The sequence below is a fragment of the Echinococcus granulosus genome, assembly GCF_000524195.1.
Source record: "Echinococcus granulosus chromosome Unknown EG_S00011, whole genome shotgun sequence".
In the NCBI taxonomy this organism is placed as follows: Eukaryota; Metazoa; Platyhelminthes; class Cestoda; order Cyclophyllidea; family Taeniidae; genus Echinococcus; species Echinococcus granulosus.
This window is the reverse complement of record NW_020170391.1, coordinates 1,057,543-1,074,771: the sequence shown is the minus strand read 5'-3', so window position 1 is coordinate 1,074,771 and position 17,229 is coordinate 1,057,543. Positions and strand designations below refer to the sequence as shown.

General features: G+C 42.2%; 1 protein-coding gene across 1 annotated transcript; it reads right to left on the bottom strand. All coding sequences in view use genetic code 11, as the record gives it.

Moving 5' to 3' along the window:
- Window positions 1-3,655: 3,655 nt before the first annotated feature.
- On the bottom strand, window positions 3,656-14,998 carry EGR_02485 (hypothetical protein; the record flags this gene model as incomplete). The annotated part of the gene is made up of 12 exons (XM_024491734.1): window positions 3,656-3,865; window positions 5,078-5,200; window positions 6,365-6,754; window positions 7,038-7,234; window positions 7,779-7,993; window positions 8,067-8,110; window positions 8,679-8,731; window positions 8,802-9,134; window positions 9,192-9,695; window positions 13,556-13,660; window positions 13,948-14,011; window positions 14,612-14,998. The coding sequence occupies 12 exons, from the start codon at window positions 14,996-14,998 to the stop codon at window positions 3,656-3,658; spliced, it is 2,625 nt and encodes an 874-aa protein (XP_024353885.1).
- Window positions 14,999-17,229: the final 2,231 nt, after the last annotated feature.

Here is a 17,229-nt window from a genome sequence, read left to right as displayed (position 1 = left end):
GTAACGCAGTCATAAACGTAGGTGAGTAATTTTATCACAAATACTACGTTCTTGAATTGTAAGAGGAAATTCTTGACCAATGTCACACCAAAAAAAAACGCCACAAAACAACTCATCTGTAGGATCGACGCTGCAGACTTGTCTACCAGCTGCTCTTTCAAGAAGATCAAGAATAGCAAAGTGGATCTGTCAGATGTGGACATCTTACATTCTCACCTATCTGTTTTTTTAACTAAGGCTGCGCTTAAACCGAGTAGTAAGAGCTACATGTTGTGACAGGTCGTAAAAGTGCTAATTGATGTTTAAAAAGGATGTGGTGATCCAACCATTGTTGAAACAGACATATGGATGTAAAGGTGAAAATGAACAGCACATTAGTGCCGATACTGAAGTCTTTTAAGTTTTTCTCGAATAGCGCTAGCTAATCTGGATTTTAAGCTTCCCGATTTGCATGAAACAGTCTTCTAAAGCAACTCCATTACTAAACATTCCTTGTGGGCACTTGCCTTTATCAATCCGGCAGATAATGAACTCAAGTACTCGATTGGCTTTAGTGGGTTATCAAGTGTCGTGACGGCTTTTGAGGAAAACATTACCAAGACAGCACAGACAAATCTGCAACTGCAGTGATTTTCATTCGACGCCTGCATAGATTTAGTCAGTCGTGTTTTTTAACCCGACAACTGAGAAAGTTAACAATGTACAGTTACATTAATACGTTAAACTCTGTTTATTGCTAGTTTTTGTTGATGTCGGCATAACTCCTGGACATGAAAGTTCAAAATACTAAACATGTTTGGGGGTATGTAGCAGATAATAAACAGATGAGGCCTATAAGGAGGGCTGAAATTAGCATAGGTTTCGCAAATAATCAGCACAAAATGCTTTTATGACCCATTCCAATTTAAATTTATGCAAGCCGCCGCAAATACAGACGTAAGTGCAGTTGTTTTTCTTTTGGTATATGTGTGTTCAAGGGTTTATATTCTAACCAAGAGTGAAGAGGATCACAAAACCCATTCCATTAAAACGTTTCGATCTTTGTACTACTGCTTTAATGCTCCATATTTTCCCATTGGTAACCAAGTGCATCGGGTCCGGGCTGCCAAGGAAGCTAATGTCACCAGAGATTTTGGTAAAGACTCACCTTAAAACGCTCCCATGACATCTCGATCTATATCAATGCACATAACTGCTGTCAAAACAGTGTCGATAGATTCGCAACTGTGGTCTCTTCCATTCGATGTGTACTTACGCTTAATCGCCTGTGCTTTCTTAACGAATAACGCCCATATCTTATAACAACCCTTTGCATCAACGCGCTTGCTATCAGGGTCTCAGAGGAGAAACAACCATTACATCCCAGTTATTTTATTGCTCCAATATGGCACCACCACTTGCATTACCGAATTGATCGATTCACCTACTACTGAAAAATCGGAAAAAAGTAATTTTATTCCAGGAATATTCTATGCCTACTTTATTGTTCAAAACTCAATCAATTAATTGTCAAAAAATGGGAAAAAACCCATGTCGCATATGTGTGACGCTAGGTTCAGTTTGGAGGATCGCCACATTCCATGAATGCCATGCTGGCGGAGGAAATGTCATTATCTTTGTGGTTTTTTAAGTTATCACCATTACCGAAGACAATGATAATTGGTTTTGGAACTGAGAAAAGACATCGACAAGCTTAAGGTGGGGGGTGGGGGAGGAGGAGTGAACAAGTGTATGCTGGCTGATAAGACTACACACACCAGGCGCAGCGAGTGGCGGGACGATGTGCGTGTTCGGAAGTAGGAAGTATTGCGCACAAAGTGGAAATGCGCAGTTTCGGATGGTAGTATGTCACGCCATGAGGCGAAGAGGAGGAGAGGTTAGCGAACACACCTTACCGATTGCGATCGGACCCTTTTCATACTCTGTCCCTCTCATCTTGCCTACAAACCTTATGAAAGCAAAAAACCCACTTATCTTTAGAAGCTCCTACAATCACCCTGTTAAATAAGTAACCTTTCCAAAGAGGACACAGTTTTTTTTTTGAATTAAACACTTAAAGCTGATTGATTCGATCTAACTGGAAGCCCCCATTCCAATCGCCCTCCGAGTAACTGCAAATACGGAACGACGCGAATTTTCATGGCACAGGCTTCAAGTCGCCGATCGGTAAATAAGCCGAGGTTTATTTTGACGTAAAATGTTCACGGGTTACAGACGCTCCGCCGAAAATTCATATGGGTACCTGCGCGCAGCTGGTCAATAGGCCATCGCCGATTGGCATCCTGACGGTGCGCACGCATACGCACATGCGCGTGCACAAAGGTCAGTATGTGCACAGGTAACCATTGTCTGCAGTAACCTCGCAACCACCACAAACATAAGCTTTCGCTAAACCACAAATTCCTGCAAGCTCACACTGGAAAGGGGAGGGTGAAAGGTTATCAGACTCACTCATCTTTGGATTCACCCTAAATATAGTAGGTTTCAGTACCCTCCAGTTGCTATATTCCAACTTGCAGAAAACCAGTAAATTAGCGCCCATTTCACGCCTTCCTAACTGACGCTGGTATTTCGCGTGATGGCTTGCAAAGGGTTATTTTTAGGGGGCGGTAAGCTGACACTTTTTTGCTGGTTAATTACAGAAGTGTAGTGACCACGCACAAAAGTGGCGTAGCCTCATTCCCATCTGTGCCGAAGATACTTATCACAATTATGAGCCGCAGGATACGAAACCGCGATGATTATGAAGAACTACCGAAGGAAGCTCTGATTTATTCCTGCTCTTTGATTTAAGTCTGTGATCCTTTGCGTGTATTTGATATAAAGAGTTTATCCCTGTCAGTTCAGGAGGAGTTGTATGGCCATTGCAATGCACGAGGGGCAAGTGAAACTGAGAGCTCATAATCAGAATTGCACCGTCTTCAGCGACCGTGTCCGCTGTTGAAAGTAAGCGAGACAAAATATCCGACCCGATTTAGCATTATAATGGCGACGACTATACCACCACTGCCGGTGAAAAAGCTGTCCCTTTTTACTGATTTAGAACCACACACCCCTGGGATTTTTCCAGCGAGGGCGTGGATGACAAGCTAAAACTAAATCTTACCCTCGCTCTGGCGACAAGTTTTGATTGGCATAATTGTGGCGACCCAACCTTGGGAAAAGGCGCACCAAAACCTGCGTTGAAACCACTCTCCCTCGCTTTGGGGATTCTTTTGCACATAGATCCTTAACCAGCCCCGAGGGGGCAAACGAGCACCGGAACCAGGTATCCGCTCGTGATTGCTGAAAACCATCCAAGGAGTATCCACTGCTTATGAGTCAAGACCTGTGCTTCCGCAAGCTCTCCATCGCACCACTTGTATTTGCACGTGATGCTAAACTACTAAAATCTACCACGGTTACACAATCCCACTATTTGTTTACGTTCTTGGCTGTATATAGGAATACGGCAGCACGCTAATCATCACAGCTTTGCTAGTTTAGCAAAGCTGTTATGCAAATTCTCAAATGGAAAAACTGATTGCCCACTAAAATAGACATTCTGTTAAAAATATGTTATTGAGCTGTTACTATCGCAACAAACTTTTTTGCAGAAATACTTTTTAAGAAGTAAAAATACATTTCCATCGACAAAGATTGGGGGGAAGGAAAGTCAGAGTTGGTGGGATTGTTTCTTGGTGCGAAAGTGGTTGCGAAGCCTGAAGATTTCAGCGAACCGGCCAACCAGCCTGGTATGTGACTGACCACGGCAGGGACCGCCCCTTGATTCGTCGATGCGGCGATGGAGATGAGCGTAGTAATTTTTCGCGGTCTGTGAGTCACCAAAACGCAGCCAGAACACGTCGGGATGTGTTGCCTCAAACTAAACCCACAAACATAGGAATTAAATCAACAAAATCCAACAAGCCACTATCTTTAATAAGGATAAGACCTCACTTTTGAGAATAGGAGAGTAAGAAAGCATCAAAGTAAAGGCTCGGGAATCTCGAGATAAGGGTCACAATTCAGATCTCAGTCCAAGTATTAATCCGTTTAATCCGCTCATGGGAATGCTGCACCCTCCAATGTTCTGTTATTTATGACCCTAGTGCATTTGCCTCGTTATTAAATGAGTCTTAAACGGGATAAATGACCGAAAACACGTTGAACCCACTCGAACATAAACTTACAGTTGATTAAAAAGGTGCATATGAAGTGTCGCGATGCACGTTTCAGGAAATCTTCACACTCCTCAAAGATACTCTCCGAGTCACACATGCGGCAACCCGGTTTTCTTATGGGAGCACGATGCCGCATATGTGGTATGCTTTCTGCATCAGTTTATAATGACTGGTTATGCCAATTCATGCCGCAAACGGCTTGGTTGTGCTTGAAACACTAAATAGATATAAGATGTTCTTGGTCTGATGAATAATTAAGGTTTTAGATTCATTTAAGCGGTAGTTGCTTGGGTCGAAAGAATTAATGGCAATTTTTGTGTCTCTCAGCGATGATTCATCATCTGGAACTACAATCCGGCCAAAATTTAACAAGGTTTAGGAGTAAAATCAAAATACCTTCCAATTTTAGGAGGCTTAACCTAGAGTTTCACGTAACAGCTTGGGTTAGACCTTCCCCTCCAACCCCGAAAACCGAGTACCAAGGTGAGAGAGGGGGAAGTAAGTTGGACCAACAGCACGCCTCCTTCCCCGGTCAACATCGCTCGGTGAGTTTTGGGGTTAGCGATTTCCACGCATTTGTCGCGTGAGTCACGGCCTGGACGGTCACTCAATCACTCAACCCACACTGGTGGTAGTTAGATTCTGGCATTTCCACCTCCGCCATTTTGAAAAGTGCCCATGTGATCTCGACCTCATGAAAGCCGCATCACCCGCTCGCTATATGCTTACGTGCACACGTACGTAATTTTGTCCGGTTGCAACGAAAACAATGGTAAGCCTGCGGATAAATGCAGCAGAGAGGATTTTTGCTGATTTAGCGATCATCAGAGCACGCCTACACCACCGTACATACATGTCGCATGTCTGATTACATGTTAAAGCATCAGAACCGAGTCCCACATGTGCACACAGACCTGCTTGATATAGCGCATCTTAGTTTTGGGATCCATATGCTTATCGTCGATGAAGAAATTCAGTGTATGAATGAGATGCCGCATGTTTCCCAGAGTAAGGACGTGTTTCAGGTCGAGCGATCCCTAAAAAAAATGGAAAGACATTTGTATGCCCGTCAGAAGGAACACAACACAAGTTGATCAAATTGCTGGCAAATTCTATGCGCAAGAAAATCAACTCATGAGACCGAAGAAAAGCTGATTTAAGGTAGTTTGGTTGAGGGGACTAAAATAAGACACAAAGCTCCTTTTTCACTCCCAGACAGAAAAAGATAAATCGGTTTACTTGGGCTTGAAAATCAGTAGCGCGATAGGACGATGCGAAAAAGGAGCAAAAAAATTAGCGGCAAGGAGAATTCAGGGGCATTTCCGAAGGCGCTTTGGTGCTAAGACCTATTCAAACAGTTTTTACCTTGTTCACAATAGATTGCTGGTCTAGAAGCAGACGCAAGTGAAAGCTGATGACACCACCACCAGCACTAAACGGAAGGCATAATTGTCCAGTAAAAGGACAAATTAAGTCCGGCGAACTTCGTTGCATTGCAATTAAATTTGTCAGCCGTGTTTCCACATCTTCAAAGGACATACTTTTAAGCTGCCTCCGCGAATCCTCCCCAGGATAAGGACAAAATTAATCTTCTTAATGAAAGCAAAAAGTACCGGAATTGGCTAACTTAAACTGTGCGTACAGAGAAGAGATCCGTGCCTTCAAATTAGAAATTAGTAAAATGTAATTCCCTCGACTTTCTTAGACCACCAAACTATGCGCACAAATAACCAAAATATAATTAAGAATACCATCGTAATATGAAAACAATGCAGAACTTTGTGCAATGCCTTTTGACTGGGCTACATGATGTTGCGTGATCTTTGTTTTCACCTTATTTGACATCGTGTGATTTTTCACTGGTCTTCAGAAGATGTGTAAAAGTGCGCTGCGGTGAGATTATCAATTGTATGCCATATCTACCACAAAATATGCATTTTGATAATTTGATTTAAAAGTGGAATTTTAGTGATCGATTGTACAATAAGCTACATTCTGAAATGTATGGACTATCGAGGTGGATGATTGCAATTTTAAATGGTTAAAAAACGAAAGATGTCCCATATTAGAGCACGGAAGAGATTTGCGCCAACAAAGTACCGCACCAAGTGATTTATTAAATATTAAAAAAGTGACTTCAGATGGGAAGCTGAAATCTCATCAAGATGTCGAAATACCAAGCGCAAACTCCTGAGACGCACTTGTAACCAGTAATCCAGTGACTCAACGCGTGTAACTTGGCGAGGCCCGAGGGTGACAGTGCACTGCACATCAGCTGCGATGTCGATAAAGTGAAAGAAAAAGATAGGAGGAGAAAGGTAAGGTAAGTGACAGTTTCTCACTGTGCGCTGATCCCACATGGATTCCACATTGGTGGCCGAGGAGGCAGTCTCTGCATCAACAGGGCAACTGATGGGACTGACTTGGCCACTCTCACCACCACCACTGCCAGCGACAACGACACTCTCATTCTCCTCATGGTTGGCAGCGGCGGGACTAGAAACGATATCAAAATTGGGGCGTCGATCCGCCGCCCTCCCCATATCCAACCGCGGACTTTGGGGCTCCAACTCCGGAAACCGATTAGCCCACTGCGAAGAGGAAAAGAAAAGCACACACATACCAATCCAAACACATTGAGGCACATGTTACTCACCTTTCAATGCAACATAGTAGATGCGACAATTAAAGTTACTGTTAAAAGGAATTGAGCAAGAAAGAACACTCGAATAATCGAGTCGATGACCGTACTCGATCATGAAGGTAAATTTTAGCCTAAACGCTTACTCCTCAATTGCGCATAAGACCGTCGATGAGTAAAAATTTTACTTAAGTAATTACAAGCAGCCAGTTTGTTGCAGAACAAAGAACTACCCCTTCGATTCCTAGATCCAGACAGGACGGCGGAGGTTTAAGAAGCCGGAGAGATTGAGGAAAAGAGAGAATATACTCCAGGAGATGGTGACCCGAAGACTTGGTGAGATTGGTTGAGAAGGCGAAAAACCTGGGCGCAAACCATTTGGCTAGCTGCAGATTTGAGGATAGGAAGAGGTATAAATCATCAATGACCTCTAATAAAATTTAGTGGCACCAGAAATGAAGGGATTTTTTTACTATACGCAATTCTCCTCATTTTCCGACCGCCACAGCTTCAGATCAATGATGTTAAGCAACACGGGCAGTCAGCGTAAACGCATAACTTCTCAGGAGTTTCATTAAAAAGACCGCATTGCATTGAGCGGCAAAACTTTGCTTGAATATAACTTAAGTATAACTGCAAATATTACCGATACATTGTTAATATTACGATGCATTCTATAGCGTTCTAGGTAAACATGCACACTTAATTTAGGAATAACTGCGGGTGAAATAACCATCAAAAAGACTCACTTTGATCATGTAACAGTTCAGTGAGGAAAATCTTACTTTAATAAGACACAATACAAAAGCAATAACCACTCGCCTTGCAAAACTATCGAATTCTAGCAACCCAATTGAAAGTGCTGTATCCCTAGTCTACTCCCTGCAGGGAGACGAGTACCACAAAAACATAAAAGACTATGGACTCAACAAAGTAGAAACACAAGCTTCAAGATTCAGTGGCTCCTACTGTACTAGGTTGCACATAGTGCAGTGTCTTCTCAGGTCTGATGTGGCGCTCTGCGTTGGCTGTAACCTCTTGCGCCTGCTCCACGAAGAGTTGGAGTTGGAAGCGCAGTTCAGGAGGGATAAAAAGGAGGGCTGTCTGAATGGCTATTGCGGCAGCCGCGCTGTCGGCACAGCCGCAACGGAGCAGTGGTGGCGAAATAGGGGTGAAGGTGCCACCAGCACTGTAACTCAATATATACTACTTATTTCGTATCAGTAGCAATAGCTGGGTAAGTGCATACAGATAAAACTGACCTGCAGTGAGAGACGACTGGAATTTTAACGCTGAGTGGCGCCACCTGTAACGCAAGATGCTGCATAAAAGTAACTTAAACAGAGTCATTTGTTGAGAATTTAGTCGACAATAAATTCGAAGCTACATGAACATTCAAAAAACGAAATTAAACTTCCGCTCTTGGAATTGCATAACGCGTGGGCTGCAATACAAGGGAAATGCATCACCAACGCTTTTGCTTCGTTTTCCTTCCCCACACACATGAACATTTTATTCAAAATTAAATAAAAACACTGTACACAATTATGCAACACCACGAATCAATTGAGTGAAAGCTAGATGATTTCATGAAAATTAGTAGCTACTAAATGTATCGATAAGGATAACAGGTAAATAGGAATGCGAGAATTTTGGTAAATTCCAGAGATTTTAAACTGGCACCTTGAATAACGGCAATGTGACCCAAATTAAAGTGATCTTATAGGTCATGGTAGTGAATTGCAAAATTAAACGTATATGCATGCATATGTAAAGCTTAGAAGAACTTATCTACATTGGAACCCAAAAAATTATTTTATTATGTATGTGATGAAATCTAGTTACCGGTTATAAAGTTGCTCAACAGCGCATACCTTAGGGGCGTTTGGTGGTGACTGCTCAAGCAGCGATGATAGGTTACAGTTTTCTGAAAACCAACACAAAAGTGAACTGCGTAAAACCCCAAGAAAAACTCTTAAGAGTGTTCATTCACTCACCAACGAGCGGCGGATCATCAGAAGTCGTATTGAAGGCCAGGCATGACTCATCAATGAAGGGAATCGTTGTGTCTACCGGTAGAAATTGGTCATGACCCAAACCAACATTCTCCTTTGGTGCACGGGGCTCCTCTGATGGACGAGAGGCGGTAAGATGCAGATGTGAGAGATTAAATCTACACAGAATGAACTCCACCAAACGCAGAAAATGATGCTGTTTTTTAGATTGTTGCGACTGCAGAATGGGAAATCCAGTCGAGGCAGTGATGAGGAAGTCGTCCATGACAGCGATTGACTCCTCCAACAGTTGCACACGATTGGCCTTCGTAGGCCCTGCAAAAACAGGGAGGAATAAAAAGGAGGGTCACAAAGGGAGTGAAGAACACGTACAATCAGCTAGGGCACGCAAATAGGCCAGCGCTGAAGATTCCACTACACGGCTGACGGGTATGCCCTCAACAAAGCCCTTTTCATCCATCTGGGTGAGATTAGCGTGGACCATTCGACCCCACTCCACCAGCCGCTCACAGCGTGGACTCGACTGTGGCGTCCCAAACGAGGCCGACGATAGAGGTAAGAGAGCTGTCAGGAGTTCATCCAAACCGATGTCAAGGAGACGTGCAATACGTGAGAGAATGGCGAGGGCAATACGTCTGGCGGTCTTGGCGTCCAGTGGCTCAACTCCCTCCACCGCACTTTCAACGCCGAAAGTAATACTACTGCCGCTGACACTGCAATCACAGCTGGTGTCACTGAGATTGCGTGCGGTGTTGAACATATAGAGAGTGTTCAGAGAACCAGTGCTTGAGAGAGATATTGGGCTCAACGAGGGAGAAGAGATGGCACGTGAGTCCAGAAAAGCGCGGTTCGTCTCATACATGGCATCGTAGTGACCTTGAGAGAAATAAAGTATGGAACAGGAGAGATCGCAAACACGTAAACTTAATAAGGTAAAAGCATGAAAAAATCAAAAGGGCTTGGGAGTAGTGAATGTACACTTAGATACCTATATGTATTCATGCGCACGAAATGAAAACCCCCAAGTTGAATGGCGCAGTAGGTGCTCGTAGGGACAAAGCTCTATGGATGGGCTCTCGATGTCAAATCGAAGAAAGGCTTATTCAACCTCAGGTTCAACACGATATGGATTCGGCTGACGCCTTTCTGTGCCTGCTTTTATTATCGTGCAGGAAGAGGAACCAGGTAGTTAAATCGTGAGATGGGAGTACCAATTATATGGCTTGGCAATTACAGTAAAGTGGGTTGGTGGTTGAACACTTCCACATAGTCAGGTTACCAGTATGGGAGTCACCCAATCGTATAACACTTAATCATGGATCTGGAGGCTATTGGTTTGATCTCAATTACCCCTTCTCCTGATACTTCCTGTACCTGCAAGCATTACCGCTCAGTAAACAAACCGTAAGGAATAAGATTAGCGACTTAGGGAGATGTATTCACGGAAAGTGGAAACCTATAGAGCCACTTACCACTAGAAACGTCTCAGAACCCAGTCTCCATATCAGTTTGTAGTCAAAAACCATTAGTACCAATCTGAAAATGAGCTTTACAGGCATGAAAGGCAAGACTAGAAGACAAAAGAAGGAGCCCTTTCCGACGCACTCAGATCCCACGTGCACCTCCGCTACGTGCAAGCAATTCTCTCATAACGATCACACAAGGCGCGAAGCCCAAAATATTTCTCCCTAACTCCACCATAAATGATTTGACAGCGGCGCTACCCACCCATATTTGCTTTTCCCATTGCTATATTTCAGCAAGACACTTCAAAACTCACCGACGACGTGCAATAGCCAAAAGAAGTATATCCACTGGAAATAACCCGTCCCAAAAGAACGGAAAGACTGCCATACAACCTAAAGTAACGTACTAAAATGGAATTGAAAGTAGTTCTTACAGCTCTGATAAGTACTTAAAAATAAAGCGTTTGATCATGAAATTTAACACAGTTCTTTTGAAAGTTAAATCTGCCCATAAGAGGTACAGTTCGGATTTCTAGCTATGGAAAAAACATTAAAATTCGGCATAAATATAGTGTGAGAGAAGTAAAAACAACATGCAGGACAGCCATAATTAAGGAAGTGGATGGGACAAATGACCGCAAGGAAGCCTCATCGGGGCCAAGTTTGAAGAAATTCCACCGATATGCTATTTCTTAAAATAAGTTGTATATTGTTGATCAAACGACCTCTAAATATGACAGTTCGAAGAGCAAGACCAATCTGCCTCGATGGAGAAAATGTGGAGACCAGGTTTATCAATGAAAACGGTTTACAATTTGGACGCACCCCGACAAGATACATGTAAGACATGACAAACCATACGTAGGCGAAACCAGCCCCACCTACCAACAGGCATATCAAATTTGCATGATTAACCATGCATTGATGTGTTATAACGGATGCATTCAAACTATCATCGACTAATAGATTTAATAAACACTAAGCGGTGGTACATTAAAATTTCGGTTTGGATGAAACTTTGTTTATGCTACGAAAGGTAACAAGGGCCTCGAAAGTCAGCAATAAAAATCATGTCACCTTCCTATGTGCCTGCTTTGATTGAAAATTAAAGTAGTATTTATAAAAATTACACAGGTTTTAGTAACCTTGCTATTCAGACTTTTCGCAGGTAAATCGCGTCGCATTTTTGCTGTTAATTAGAGTCATAATAAGTTTATATGTCAGCATTCGAAGTCGAGGTATTGGGCCATCCATTCTACATAAAATATTCTTGTTTACTTCTTGCAAATCACTTGAGCTCACTTTACACCCAAAATTCAAAACTTATTCACAATGACTGCAGCAACCTGATTCGTATTCTCAGCTAATAACGTCGCCTTCTTTATATAAATTATCGCTGTTATACTTATATCCTTTAAATGTGCCTTTCAGAGAAGAAGAAGGAGTCGACTCGAGCCTTGTGATTGAGGAGTGGTCAACATCTCCCGAACCGGAAAAGAGCTACGCATCCAGGTCTTCCCAAACTTGTATCTATCTCCATTTGCGCTAGGCAATATATGTGTCCCAATCCAATCGGTCTCTTTGCTTAAAGGGTATGAAGGTCAGAGAAGAGGAGATGAACAAGGATCATGCTACAATTGCATCCTCATGAGTCATAGAATACAGGGTGATGAATATGCGATTTTTAGGTCATACGCTACTCTGCAACTAAATCACACTACTAGTTCCCAAATACACCAAATCAAAATCTGGCTGAGGTAAACACTTTGCATTTGCAACTTATTGAAGAGCAATATAGATTTTGCCGCTCTTCCAGGCCTAATAACTTTTTTGATTTTGCATAATTTATGTTGTTACTTTAGTCGTGAATCGAACAACCCAAAGCCATCAAACCAATCTGTAATAATTGCTGTTCAAATGTACCTTTTAGGGAGGAAGTGGGAAGTTGAATAGAACCTCGTGACTAAGTGGTAATAATTGCTTAAACCAGGGAAGAGCTTAGTATCCCAATCCTCCTAAAGCGTTAGCTGTTTTCATTGCCTCTAACCGACAAACATGTCTTAATTAAATCGGCGTCGTCGTTCAAAGGGTATGGACGCCAGGAAGGAAGGTAAACGATAATCGTGTAACAGATCGTAATGGATTGTGTGATGTGACTTTCGATAAAAATACCCAGAAATCATTGCTCAAGGTTTTGTGATTGTGCCACAGTGCTGCCGCTCTCTTTACCCAATGAATCCACCCCAGGGTGATTAGCGTGGCCCCACCTCTCACAATGTTCCAATAAGGATATAATTTTTAATGTCACTTCATATGCCTAAAGATATACCGTAATGAAGGATCCACGTCTCGTTAGGAATCGTGGAAATTGCCCCACTTGCTTATAAAAAGCGCGTTGCATGCATCATCTTCCGTTCAGCAGAACTCGCGGTACCGGCCGAGATATCTATCAGAGAGTACATATCACTTCTCCAAATCCCCTTTAAGAACAAAAATTGGCAAAGATTTTTATTTAAAGATTTATTTTAATCATTTATAGAGGAAGGAGCTCGGAGGCAAAGGCCATGTTTGCGCTGAAAGGTGTAAATAGTCATTTGGTTGCATCCTTTACGGTTAATGTAAGTGACAATGTCATTTGTGTTCACAAATAATTGGCACAGTTGAGTATTTCCCAACTATCCTAGTCTCTGTTAGGTGGAGAAAAGAGTTTAAACAATCTCCTTAAAGTATTTTACAATTATTAATAATAGGATTTAAAGTGGTATCACCGCATCATGGTCTGCAGTCTGATAGGTCAGACGCCCTTCTTAAATGCCTGAAAATGTGCAGATCGTCAAATAGGTGGCATGGGAAACAGTAAAAATACTGGGTTTTTAATATCGCATTTGCCTATGAACAGTTGGGTGTACCGACGCCTTAACCCTAGTGGCAAAGTGCTTTTTAGATGCGAGACGGATGATACAATGTAGTGAAGGAAAGCAGGATTTGTTGTCTGCAATTACGCGCCAATTAAGCAAAAGGCTAGTCACTATTTCCATCCGACTTCGGGGTTGCTGCGTTTTTCAGACACCGAACATTGTGTGAGAAAATACATGACGAAACTTCATAACTCTCCACTCTAGAGGATTTCATGTTGTCAAAATTAATGCTCAAATAGGAAGAAACTCGGTTGCTAGCCGTTTTAATGCAGAATTGTGTGCACCGAATTAATTATTCTGTCGTAGGGAGGGCGAAAAGAGCCTGAAATTTGTAACCGGAGCATTGGCTCACCTGTTTGGTCGGAAAGCTGGTCCGGTTTATCGTTTCGATCGAGGTATTCCGTCACCGATATCAGGCCATTGAGTTGAGATACCTCCGCGAAATACCAAATGTCCACTGAAACAAGATAGTCACTCAAATTTTAATTTAATTGAGATACCTTTGCATTTTGCTTATGTATCCATTTTGCAAAAAAAAATCATTGCTCAGAGCAGGGTGCAGTAATAAGCTATTCCAAAGCCTTCTCTATTTAGAAATTTATAAGAACAGACATACTCTAGAAAATATATTCCTTTGTTTACTGAGACTGAATAGAAGTTGATGGTAAAGGATTTAAATATAAACCGCATAATGAAAGTAGTAGAGAGTAGGGGATAAAGTGATATCCAACTATGACTGCTCACTCAATGGCGGTACTAACTCGGGGTGATCCTCAAGAAGGTCATCCAGGAAAGAGGCCATTCGCATCTGCGGGGAAGGTGAAAAAATTTTGGTACTTATTTGGCGCACGGCATCGTAATTTGGCAATCGCAGCCAGTGCATGTTTTATCCAAAGCCAGCGCACTTTCGCTTTAAATGACAAATTCTGCCCACATATGAAAATGAAATCGGTGCGGCCGCGAAAATAATTGCTTTTAGACCGAAATTTTAAGCGTCTTAACATGTTTCAGCATTAAAAGAACGCATGGAAAGGAAAACATAATTTCAACGAAAGAAAACAAAAACTATTGCTAACCTATTCCAGGAATCTTAGTCTAGAAAAGCGGCTTTATATTTAATAAAATGATAGGTCAGCCTTTGTTTGATCTATCAAATGTTTCATGATGCATGCAATTTTAAAACTTTTTTAAAAACCCCAGACCTAACTCGCCCCTCCTTTGCTTCATGCATTAAAAGTACCATAAAACAAACCATCTTAATTAAAATGTTGTAGATTAATCAACCGCAAAACGATGCAATTTAAACCAAAAATAACCTTATAAATTTCTGGTACATATTCCTCCTGATCCTAAAAGAAATAAATCTGTGAGGATCATAGTTAAATCATTCGTGTCAATTGATGCGGACTGTATGACAACAAGAAATGCAACGTAACTTCATAGCAGAACACGCAAGATATGTGCAGAGTCTTGTTAGCTGATGTAGCAACTCAATGAGTCTAGCTTCATCCTCATTTGGTTCAAAATGTGGGAGCACCGCCACGGGCTCAATTCCAAACGTCTTTACTTCAAAGGTGCGGAATGTACGTGCGGGAATATTATGGAGGATACATAAAATCCTGCTTTGGATAATGGGTGCTGATTGTGGATCTTTCACCATAAGTCGAATAATTTCCACATCAGATGGGTTTTCGTATTCTTCATCGTTTTCCTCACTTAAAGAATAGCAATTCACAGACTTGTAGGCATTAAGAGTTTGTTTCAACAGTATTTCAGATGCTGCGAGACCGTGCATTACGCCAAGAAGACACTGAATAGGCGCCTACACATTGCGACTGATTTATTTTTTCACCTCCAGGATCATAACCATGAGTTTGGGATACACCAACAAAATACCCGTAACATCCAAGGGGGACTTTTGCTGAGGGATCATATTTATAACGAAATCTATGTAAATAAGATTAAAGGATCATACTTAGCGGAACATCATTTGAATCTATATGAGGGCCAACTTTGCAAACAATCGTTACTGAGTGGAAAATCTCCTCCTATTTTCCTCAATAAAACAGAACCTTAACAGTTTACGCGAATAGAGGCAGCGTATGTACCCTCGAATTCGTCGTACAAAGTTTTTTGTGGTCTGCCGTCCCCCATAACCCGGCTAAGGTAGACCAAATCTTATTTAAATAAATTGTCTTGTGTTACCAATAGCAACCTTAGGCAGTTAATAGGACCTTAATTGGTTAAAATAATATGAATTACCATCGAGTAATATATTGGTGATTAAGTTAGGGCTGTTTTGCCCATGAACAAATCTATGTCTTCAACAGCGCAATAAATTTGATGTAAAAATGTGTTGTTCACCACCTATAAAAATATCAAATGGCACCAATCGGAAAAGCAGTGGTCTGGTTAACTTTGCCATCTTGAATCTACTTACAGCACAAAACTGCCATGGCCTTGCCACTTATTGGCAATTAATGATATGGTTGAATATATATTCTGTATGTCGCGCATCTAAACGAGTGGTAAGAGACTTAAATATGACGGTGCCGACAAAGTGGAACGACTTAGCAGTTAGCATACTAAAAAATATCCAGCAAGTTTTTTAATTAGACTAACTTTGTAGAAGCTAAAAGCATGTATCTAGTTATATATCTACATAGAGCAAAGCATCCGACAGATAATAACCATAATGCAGCGAAACGCTATGGAAAACAGAGGTAGCTGATACGCCATACGATGGTTGTTTAACTCTCGTTTTCTGTAAAGGGATCACTTTGGGTCTCCGGCATTGTACTTTGTCCGAGTGGCAGATTTCGGGCCAGGTCAGTGGCTTCAATCCCCTCTGTATATCAGATGTACATATTACCCTCTTTCGTCTTGAGGGAAGTCTCAAGGCGCCACATCGGAGGCAGCAGAAAGCAATTTTGGTCTTGTAAATAACCATCTTAGATTTCTGCTGCTGAGTGATAAGTCTTAGCAAGGCATAAGAAGTGCGTATGCTACGAATGTAAAACCAGTGACGACCCACAACAAGGTCTAAAAGTGGCATCTACCTTCGACAACTACCCCAGTCCTGTTTTCTTCAGGGAAGCGCTTTGTCAGTCAGAGTAACGCTAGGTGTGAACTATCTCAAAAAAGTTTTATTATAGAGCTGCTTACCATACTAGTATTAAGATTTCAAACATATAAGAGCGCGATACCTCCTCCTCTTCTCTACTGTAATACGATAGTGGTTTATCCCTCGGTTCTGGTGAGGCCCCACTTTTGTACTTTGAATTAGCCCCCTTGTACCTCGCTGGGTGGGCTGGCCTTTTGAGCCATGCCAACGGTCCAGACACCTCCGTGCTGAATATATATATCCTGCCCGAGTATTGTGTCTTCTTTCGTCTTCAGGGAGTCTCGGGACGCTACACTACCAGATGGAGAGAACTCGGGTAAATGTGTATGGCTGGGTGGCTCTGAAGTGACAGCAAAGTAGCAAGGAGGAGTGGAAGTGAAACCGCACCTTCATAAACTGTGTTCAGTTCCGTCTACGTTACATGGCCAGTGTTCCTACACCTAGCTATGGACACGAGTGATGGTTAGCAAAGTTCCTCGTCCTGAATTCCAATTCCTATGCAGAATAAAACTCCAGTTCTTGGGAAGTTACCAATAAGATCAGCTACGTTGCTGTCACGCCTCGACTCACTTGCATGGGAGTTAAATTACTGGTACCGATTGCGTTGTGATGGCCGACGTGGCAGGTTTCCTAAGGGAAGCGCGTGGGACGACGCCCAAAAGAGAAGAGGGGCTATGCAATGCGATGTTTGTTTAAACCTCGGTTTTGGTAAAAGCGCCAATTCGTATCTCCACCATTGTGCCTTCGCAGGGGTAGGTTGGACTTCGGGTCATAACGGTAGCCCCAAGCCCTACTGTATGTCAGGTGTATGCATTCTGCACAAATAATATGCTTTCTTTCGGCTTTAGGGAAGGCCCAGGGCCCTGCAATTGTTGCTTAAGTCTGTTACAGTAATCGTATCG